Source organism: Channa argus, chromosome 14 (assembly GCF_033026475.1).
Source record: "Channa argus isolate prfri chromosome 14, Channa argus male v1.0, whole genome shotgun sequence".
Taxonomy (NCBI): Eukaryota; Metazoa; Chordata; class Actinopteri; order Anabantiformes; family Channidae; genus Channa; species Channa argus.
In genome coordinates this window covers 2,523,469-2,533,999 of record NC_090210.1, presented here as the reverse complement: position 1 = coordinate 2,533,999, position 10,531 = coordinate 2,523,469, and the positions used below count along the sequence as shown (strand labels likewise).

Below are 10,531 nucleotides of genomic sequence, written 5' to 3'. Positions count from 1 at the left end.
ATTATTCAATAACAAGGTACACTCACCTTTCCTGCATAGGAGGCAACTGTATCCAACTGTTGAATCTGGGATCGTAGCGGCTGACAAAATTAGTGCTGTGTTTTCCTGCACAACAGACAAAAATCAAGTTCAATAAAAAGGACTATTCAAATCAGAGCAGTAGCTCCCTGACTGCCCCCCCCCCCCCCCCCCCCCCCCCCCCAGTGAAAGGGTTAAATCCAAGGAAAAAAGTTCATTGTAACACGTATATGTAAATGTATATGTACTCAGTGATGACAATAACGCTTCTAATCTAATACAGTTATTAGCTTAGAAGGCATTAAGTACTACGGTGCTCACAAAGTTTCTGTTACATACCAGTAAAATGCATAAGGCCGTGCAAGTGTTCATTTAAAAATAAGCATATTATCTGCAAACCACCACCCACACATGATCATCTTCAGTGTTAACATGCTGCTCTTCACCACTATTAGACCTAGCAACTGTTGACTAAAGGCCTTTTTTTTTCTAATCATAGAGTGATCTAGTTTTAGGGACAATCTGTTAAAAAAAAAACTTGCATAATGAGTAGTGACGCACGGTATATTTTGATTTGCGTTCAGCAATTCAACAATTTCACTACATGCTACTGTAAGGCTGTATTGCCATGACACTGGGAATAATACCAGAAAGATAGTATTTGATCATTTACAGTTAGTTTCCTTCTATGATGGTTCGTTACCACCAGTTCACAGAAAGCAGTCTTAACACACCATAAATATTTCAGTGTTAATAACAGTTATTTTTATGTGCCAATTATTGACAAGTGTTGACTGAAGTGTTGTTTGTCCACTTCGTGCTGATCTGGCTCTAGGATGAGTGTTTGAAGCTATCTGAGTGTTACAATAACTCTAATAGGGTTGAACTTATATAAACCCTGGTTTGGAGAACAAATCTGCTGAATTAATGCTGTTACTGTACCATTGGGATTCCACTGGTCCTCTCCACCAAGGAGCAGCAGGAAGTTCTCCACCTCCACCACACAGTGATGGGCACTGTTGTAAGGCATTACTAGAAGAGTAACAGAAACAAGGGGAAAAGGTCATTTCTAGGCACATTCTGTAGTCACCCATAAGCCAATTTGCAGCCCCAACAAATATAATTGAGAAGAAAAAATAATGTTTTCATATTTGGTCAAAGACAAACATGTACCATGAACAGCCCTATCTTTAACCTTGGTTTCTTAATTTCCATCTAGTAAATTTAATAGTTAACAGATGCTTTAAATACTTTCTAAAACAAGTAGGCTGTGTTAAAAAGTTATAATTTTAGGGATTTAGTCAATTTGTTTTTCATAAACCACAAAAACCTATAGACAAAATTGCTAAACAAATATTTGCTATCCTCCTTATACCATGCCTATTCATTTGGGTCCTCTGTAGTGGACGTTGTGGATCGATATCTTTTGACTCATGTGAGGTACCCTACTAAGTCCCGATGTGCTCAATAGAGGACATCCTGGCCTTTCCAGTGATATCTTACGTGTTTGGGTGGGATGAGGGGAACTTTGTTTTCATGCTAAGACAAAAACGGAGACTGCAGCAAAACAGAACGTAACACAGATTATCTTAGAAAAATCTCTTGGATACACATTATCCATGAGTCCATTAGAGGGTGGCAGGGGGTGGGGGGGAGTCAGACAATACTGAAACTGTCTGGATTTCACCGCTAACATCAAGTCATACTTTAATGTGTTGTTTTGTGTGGATTTAAAGCCAATTAAGTATTAACGTGAGGCTTTGTAACCCTTAGCAAAATTAAATCTACCCTCAGATGTTACACTAACACAAGGTGTCTCGTAATCAGTTTTAATTTGTATGAAATGTTCCAAATAATACCACAAAAAGACTTAAAAAAGATTGATTAACTAAAAAAAAAAAAAAAAACGAGCCTATGGATGAACCCAATCACAGCTGCCTATCGTAGCTCTGCGGTTCTAGACAGTAAATGTTGCTGAAAGAAGGTTCATATTTAAAGACCGTGTACAAAATGTGTGAAGTGTTTCTATTTTATTCACGCTGAAAGTGCTATTGTTTGACAGGGGGTGTGCATAGTGGATATTAATGTCAAGACTTATTTACAGTAATTTTCCGTGTACTCTTACCAACAGGCCAAAGTGCTTATTGTAATGAGACAGCAAAGCATCTATTTCACAGTCCTCTGTGTGAGTCAGTGTTACATGATTTATTTGCCTTTTCCATTGTTTTTGTTTTATAACCTCCTAATCATCCATCTACAGTGATTTCTTGCGGGGAATCAGGCCTGTGGATTCTTAAGCTGAAACAAATGAAAGTGTAAGACATAGTAAACAACTTACTATTTGCTACAATAATAAATATCATTATCTATTGGCACTTTTTTTTTTTTTTTACAAACTATTTTGTTAATCAATTAACTGCGATGGAACATTCTAATAACTTTCTGACATTTTATATGCCAAACAATTGTCTGATTCATTGAGAAAATAATTTAAAAGTAATTGATAATGAAAATAATTGTTGGACGCAGCTCTTGCTATCGGTAAGTTTTATTTTCGAAACATGGCTCACTTGCCAGAAAGCAGTGCAGATTGTATTTTCTGTTTTTCTAGTATCCGTAATGCTATAGCAACAACTACTCATGTGGTGACAACTGAAGTGCATCTAGGACACAAACGTAATAGATTAGGAACATCCTCTAAACACAATCTTTAATGTATCACACTCCTCATTATGTGTCAGCACAGGTTAGCATAAATGGCTACAGGCCCACAGCTACTGAACAGCTGGACCTCTGGTGGAGGGTTTTCCCTTGTGGATGTTTTTGTGCTTCTTTTCTCTCTCTCTCTCTTTTTTTTTTTTCTGAAGTGACCCCATTGAGATGTAGAGAAATGGTCTTATGTGACAGTCATAATGAACATGATCATGTTCACTCAATAAATCTCAGGCCTGGTGCCTTTTGAGCACAAATCAGTGAAATGTTAAAGCCCACCTGTCTGTCTCCATCAGTCATTTCCACTGTCACCTCCCCACCGCCTGATGGATCACAGTTGCTGCAAAATTAGACAGCCCTGAATCTCATTTCTTTCCAAATGGCCTCTCCCTGCAATCTCACTCTGGCTGGCTGACATGTGCCGGTCCTCTCTATAAGAGAGTAGGCTCAGATAGGAACTAATACTACATACTCTAAACACAGCTTTATCTCAAACGAGGAGATTAGGCCGCCTGCCTCCAGTGCACCTTAAAGACGAGTGCCATATGACTGCCATATTCGCTTACATGCTATTTGCATTACGATTCAGTCAGCAGTATATAAGTCACGGATGGGTGCCCTTTTATTTGATGCCTACCAACTTGTACTGAAGATCATCTCATATCTCATGTGAAAAGAAGATTATTGCTTACAGTATGTCTCAGGCTACAGTATGAGGAGTGTGGGACTGTGGGACACCCTGGCACACTTTCTCTAACTCTACAGGTGGCTCGGATACAGGCAAAATATACATTAAATTATTAGACTGCAGCCACTGTAGAAGTTTTAACATGTTAATTTATTTCCTTATTGCTACTCGTCATCTGCTTAAAAGTTTGGAAATCAATCCACCTATTTGTTCCGTCTTTCCACTAAATCTTACACCAACCCCAAGTGGGAAACAGCCTTGGCGTGGCAGAAAAGGCATGTCCTCAACGAGATGGACGGCATCACTCCAGACTACAGTGAGCTCTAGGGCTCACTAGAGGGAGTCAGAAACCTCTGCATAGAGCCACAGTCGGGGTCGGTTGAATGACTCCACAGCTAATGCACCACTGCTGCTCGATGCTCTGACGTGTCTTTAACACCATTACAATTGCATCCCACTGAGCTGAATTTCTTTGTTCCAGGTCATACTGCATAGATGAGGTCCATTTTCAAATGGGAGAGTTCAGTATCTCGCTGGTTTCGAGAGCAAGCGAATAGTCCTGCACTGTGGCCAAGTCTCTGCCTGCCTTTCTCATGTGTTCATCCACGCTGCAGTGGGTACACTAGATGGCAAACTTTACACTAGAATCACACAGCGGCAGATATATCTGACATGAGGGGGATCAGATTCTCCCCAAATTGTGCTGATGAATGTCTTAATCAAAGGCTGTCCCTCTCAGGTTTCGCCTCATTGAAAAGTTATGATTGAATGTTAATAATCTTCTATTCCACAACCATTGTGTGGAGGCTACATCAGATGGTCACTGATGTGTTAAGGGGATGATTTTGCAGTTTTGTCCTTCCACTTGGCCACGGACCATTTGAATGTTAACTTTTTCGTTTTGAGTGATGGAAATCCCTATTGACCTTTTGCTTGTTGCAGTTTATACCCAGGAGTGTGAGTCTAATGAGAAAATGGCAATAGAAACACCAGCGAGCTTCAAGCCTTTGTGAATGCGTGCTTCCTTCACTAAAACGCCCTCTAATACATTTTGACAAACATGAACTGGAATAACAGACAACCGCTAAGTAACAATGTCCAAAGCAATTGGTGATCTTAAGTTGCCACCAAATTACAGCAACTTTATTAAGAACGTGTGCCATGTGCCGTACAGTGAGACTACAGCTGACTGGAAACAGACCTAAGGTAAAACTAATATGTATCAATGAAGAGATGCTGCTGAGATATGACCACGACCACAACAAAGGGACAAAAACTCAATACATCTGGCAGTGATGATGCAAAGGACAAATACGGGTTCCCATTAGCTCTCGGCTGACCTTTGCAATATGGCAACAATAGAATAGTGGACCTTAAAGGTCAGGGAAGACAGGGAGAAAAAAAGACTATAGTATACTCTATAATGTATTAATAAATTCACAAAGGCTTCACATTATGTTTGCTATAGACCCTGCATTTCTTTCAATGCAAGTGTGTTTTCGGGTAATTGTGACAACTTGCTTTCAATGTGATATGATAACATACCCTGGTATGAAATCCTATGTTGTTTACTTATCACATCAAAGATCAAAGTCTTTATTCTTCATTGTTATGCCCACGCAGTAGTTATTAGTTATTTATGTTTAGTCGATTAAAATCATTATCTATATTTACTTTCTGTGTAACCATCACAGTTGCTGGGCTCCTTACTTAAACTACTGGAACTTGCTTCACCTTAAATAAACCCAATATCAGTGTTGACCCCAGGTCAACAGGCTAATTCCATACTAAGTTTACATTTGTAAAGGGGGATCCAGTCCTATACACTGGTCAGTATGAGAGCATAATCAAGCTACATCTTATAGCTGTTAAGGAAAAATGTCATTCGTTACTGTTTTATCTGTGTCACAATAGATCATTAGATTCAAGTAAATCTCATCATGCATCTTGCCAGCACATTTCAGCAAAAACAAGGGAAACCGGGCATGAAGCTCCACAGTGCTGTGAAGTCACGCTCTGATTAAAAACTTATATTAAAAGTGATAGTGATACATTATTACCTGAAGGATTTAGGGAACTCCTTCCCCTCATTTTCTGTGGAAATTAACCCGTGTTAAAGTAATCTATAGGAACAACTATTTCTCATTATAAAAAGCCACTAACACAAGATGCCTCAGGTAAAAAAAAAAAAAGAAAGAAAGAAAGAAGAAGAAGCAGCAGAGCCCTTGGTACTCACTTGTGAGGATCTTCCATGTCTTTTTCTCATCGTCATAGTACTGGACCAAATTACTGGGGAGACGATCAGGTCCAGGAGGCAAACCACCCACCAGTAACAGCATTCTCTTATTGGAACGGATTCTGTAATGTCAAAAGTTGTGGGTGTGTGGACAAGTGTCAGGAAACAGAACAAAAACAGGTATTAGGTCTTGAAATAAAACATCTAGAGGCCAAAAAAAAAAAATAAATCCGTATTTTTATTTCTCACTCTGCAAATGCTCCATGTGAGGTGAATAATTTTGTGAATGGAATAATAATACATGCATGAATAAAGGAATAAGTGCTACTTGTTCAAGTACAACAACTCAACTTGAGATTGCTAATCGGCCAATATGTGGCCACATTTATTTTAATTAACCAAAAGTGCTCACTTATCCTTTCGATGTGTTAATAAATGGTTATTATTCTCTATAGATACCTTTTTCTATTACCTGTGAAGCAAAGACAACCCTGCAGGGTGACATGCTGGAAGGTAAAAGTGCAATTGAGTACATAAACCTGCCTATACAATGTCTCCATTTCATTGGCTACGGTGATTCATGTGACATCTCTGAGCTCGTTGTGAGATATTTCCTGCTGTTTGTATATGATATATAACCTCAAAGCTTCACACTTTACTGTACATTAATGATTATTATCTGGGTCCTAATGGATTTGAACACAAATCTTCTAATTAATCACAATATGCAGTAAAAAGATTAAGAGTAGCTGGCCTTTATTTCCAGACAACGTTCACCCCCTTTTTTTTTTTTTCCCTTTTTCATATTTTACTTTTTATGCTTGGGTAAATCACCATAATCTCGGCACATTCTTCCTGCTTCTGCCCCACTCCGAAGTGTTTTGGGGTTATTCATATGCAAATGAGCCCCTGGACATAGATAATGGTGATTAATTGAGAGAAGAGAAACAGTGGCATGTGAAACTAATTATGAGGATTCCTGATTCCGTGCTCATTTAAGTCCATATGTGGGAATAGATATGTTATTAGTGCATTTGTAGGAATAGCTACATGTAAGAACATACTTTCATATTCTTCACCCAAATTATAATTTTCAGGTTTCCAGTATCTCTAATGCCACGGCTCTGCTACCTTTTATACATAAATATTTTAATATCACAACTCGAACAATTTCCAGCCTTGACTGTGTCGCTACTGAAGAAAAATCTGACAACCACAGCGTCAACCAATCAGCTTACTGGCAACACTTGTCTACTAACCAGCCCCTTAAAGTACTGAACAGGACAAACATGGAAGCAACCAGTTTGGCCTACTTTGGTGTGAGGGAGAAATGTGCATCTAACCCAAATAGGGAGCACTGTCATAATGTCCTTTATTTAGAATAACTGCTATTTTCTCATAAGCAAAACACACACAAACAAATGTACCAAGTTCCCTTTGACTGTAGAACATTTGTTTATTATATCAGTAATAAGCTATCATTGTACTTCCATCAGATTTGTTACATAATAACCATGTTATGCTGGTAACAATCTAATTACAGTATTTAAATTGTATTCCAGAGAGTTGCCACATGTCAAATGCATAACCTTTATCTGGTTTACTGCATCTTGTCTCCACTGATTGAAGAGCAATTACACTGATATGAAAGAATAAAGAGTTGTTTTATCTTCACTTAAAGATAAGGTAACCTTGTAATTATGTATATAAGTGTAGCATGAAGCAGATCAACACCACAGCCGGCAAACTTCATTGGCTGCACCTTAAACCCCAGACCTCTGACTGACCACCTACATGATCTAGATTGGCAGTGCAGCCAATACTTGAGTTAGTAAAAAATTCTTTAGTCTGAGTTCAAATTTAACAAGTGGGAGGAATTTAATCATCTTCTATCCACTCTAACATAGAGTCATAACTGCTGTGTGGTGTGTGTGTGTGTGTGTGTGTGTGTGTGTGTGTGTGTGTGTGTGTGGGTGGGTGTGTGTGTTTGAGCTCTGGTTTGGGAGTTTCTGCTTGCATCTTTATTTGTTTGTCTCTTTCTCACCTGCTGGCCATGGTTTGCCTGCAGTGCTGCCTAAAGGGCATCAGGTGGTAGTTCATGGCATCCAGGAGTAGTTTCTGGCACACAGGGTCAGTCCTCATGAAGTCAACCGACTGCACCCTCTCCACCAGCTCTGGGGCAGGTATGAGGGCAAACCGCAGCCTCTTCATAAGGTCCGGTGCATAGTGCATGCGAGTTTCCCGGTCATGCTCCAGCCAGAGGACTGACATCTGGAAAAGAGCCAGCTCTGACTCCACTGGGGGTGGCAGAGCATCTAGCATGGCACACATCTCCTCAAAGTTCAGCAGCAGCACATCCTCCACCAGGTACTTGTTGGCCAGCTTCTTGGTCTCATCCAGTCCATGGAGTGCAGCGATCTTGCAGATCTGCTTGTAGTTCTGCACGGAGATCTGGTCATTGAGGAACTGCACACTCAGCTTAGTAATCTGGGGGATGTTGAGGATTTTGCTGACAGACAGCACCTCTTCCACTGTGTCCAGGGACAGAGTTACATTGGCAGTGTACAGGTACTCCAGCACCAAACGTAGTCCAATGGAAGAGCAGCCCTGGAGTACCAGGTTATTGATGGGCCTGGCACTGGGGGTCACCAGCTTGTCATCGGGAGAGGATGAGGGGGTCCCACTGCTTCCCTGGTCCCCTTTGCCCCCATCATTGTTGATTACATTATGGGATGAGAAGAGAGATCTGAAATACTGGGAGCAGGATGCCAGCACGGCTTTGTGGCAGTGGAACTGCTGTCCCTGGGCAGTGAGAGTCACATCACAGAAAAGCTGTTTTCTCCATAAGAGATTGAGCCCATGCAGAAGGGTGTCACTGTGTGTTGGGTCAAAGGTGGATGTTCTATCACCCGATCTGGACATGACTTCCTGACTGTGAACGCCACCTACAGTAGGCAACAAATAAACCATGCAAGCAATTCACCTCAGGTCATTTATTGGAACAACACACGCAGCTTATACACGCCATCAGATCAAATACTACACTAGAAAGCGATTTCTGGAACAAGTTATTGAGCAGTTTTCCCGTGCATCCAGCGGGGAATAGCCATCGCGCCCCGCCAGCCGGCGTGAATCTACATCCAATACGGCTTCGGTCGCTTTCAACTTTGAGCTCTGGTCGTAGAGCAGCAAACAAAAACGCAATAGTTCCCACAGTGCGCCACTCTTATTCATTCTTATCTATAGGACGAGCGAGATGCTTTAAATGGAGGCTGAGGTTTGAAGGGCGCTGTCAAAACAAAACAAGGATGCTGCGGCGCTTTCTCCTCGGCAACGCGGCTAAAGTTGTCGGATAAGGAAAAAAGAGAGAACCGCTACGGTGGACGAAATGCGTGCAGCATCCAGCAAACACTTATCGCCTCTCCTATCTTACCGCACACCCCCACAATGAGGACATTACACATCGCACAGATTTACGGACTCATACAAAAGCAATTAGTTTGTCTCCGAGCCGTCAGCAGCGGTAAGGGCGCGTTTTCGCTTTTCGCCTACGTGAGTTACGCGGGCGTGAGTGTCGAAAAATATTCCCCCGAAATGCAGCTTTCAGTAAAGTTAAACGGCATGTGCACATCTATTGTTTCTTAGGCAGCGCAAAAGCCATTTCTGTGTCCGTAATGTGTGGAAACTTGACACACGCGTTGCTGTAACGTTGTCGCCAGATTCGCTAAAAGCGCCTGTCACAACTAAATGATGTGAGCAGCTTTGCCTGAGAAGGAGCCAAACTTACCTGACTTCAGCTCTTCACAAAAAAGAAAGTAACCTTCAGGTTCGCAATAATCTCACTTGGATTTCCCTTTGTTCTCCTTTTAAGAAATGTCCTTTCCTTTAAAGGCTATGGTCGGTGGTGGCTCAAAATAACCATTGATTCCAACTCATAAAGTCACTATTTCAGGTTATTTGTTGACGTTGATCATTTGTTCTTCTGAATTAACAAGAAGTGTGTGAGTGTGTGAGAGGGAGCTGTGCTTTCTGCAAGAGAAGAAGAAGAAATATACGTGTGACAAATTATGCTACCAAGAAACAACACATCATTATCCTTGGGCCTGGGGCTCAGTGAGTCGTAACGAGAGTAATAGGAAATCCACGGTTGGGGAGAGAAACGGTCGTGCATGGCCGGTGGAGAGAGACCATGCAGGGGTATGGATGCTGGAGAGACTCGCAAAATTATGGCTCAAGGCTATTGTAAAAACTGTCGAGCGTAAATGACTGCGATTTCAAACATCTATGGAAGAAAGAAAATAGAAAGGGGGAGAAAAACCGAGTCTTTCCCTCGCTGTTATAGAGAGAACCGTCAAGTTTTAGTGCGCATTGCTAATTAGTCAATTTCTCTCTGCCTTCACAGCCCGACGACTTTGCTGCTGAGCTGAAACTGCTAATTTCTGGGACCAGCCTTTTTTTGGCTGTGAACTGGATGGATGAATGGCTTGTCTCGCACAAATGACAAAAAGCCCCTGCCTTAATCTCCATCGCCAAAATAACCCCTCATTTCATTCTGCTCCTGCTAGTCCTTCAAAAGAAGGTGCTCTACAGAAACTCAAGTTTTGCATCTGTATCATTATTAGAACATACACCATAATGCCCAAAATATGTTAAATTAAAACATATGAACCACCGTTTTTTTTTTTCTTTGGCATGTGAGAAAAGCATCAGGCCCCCAAAAATGTGAAACACCTGTGTCCAAAGTAATGTAAAGTTATCGACAACATGCAGAAAAATAAAGTCGACCATAAAATAATGAGATCATGTGGTCTGGTCAGTGCATTGTTTCACAACCTCACGAGGCCTAGCTGCTGACCTGAGAACACCCTGAAACATCT

At 41.1% G+C, this 10,531-nt stretch overlaps 1 protein-coding gene across 2 annotated transcripts in view; it reads right to left on the bottom strand.

The window, feature by feature from the left end:
• The window catches only part of klhl14 (kelch-like family member 14), a 16,241-nt gene extending 6,166 nt beyond the window's left edge, over window positions 1-10,075 (bottom strand). Inside the window, exons 1-5 of one of the 2 annotated variants that reach the window (XM_067475569.1) lie at window positions 9,442-10,075; window positions 7,699-8,599; window positions 5,655-5,776; window positions 961-1,050; window positions 27-105 (exon numbers count right to left, since the gene is read on the bottom strand). In XM_067475569.1, coding sequence (XP_067331670.1) covers window positions 27-105; window positions 961-1,050; window positions 5,655-5,776; window positions 7,699-8,576 — 1,169 coding nt within the window. In that variant the 5' untranslated portion in view covers window positions 8,577-8,599; window positions 9,442-10,075. Of the gene's footprint in view, window positions 1-26; window positions 106-960; window positions 1,051-5,654; window positions 5,777-7,698; window positions 9,354-9,441 lie in introns of those variants that run through there. The other variant, XM_067475568.1, reaches the window with a different exon arrangement.
• Window positions 10,076-10,531: the final 456 nt, after the last annotated feature.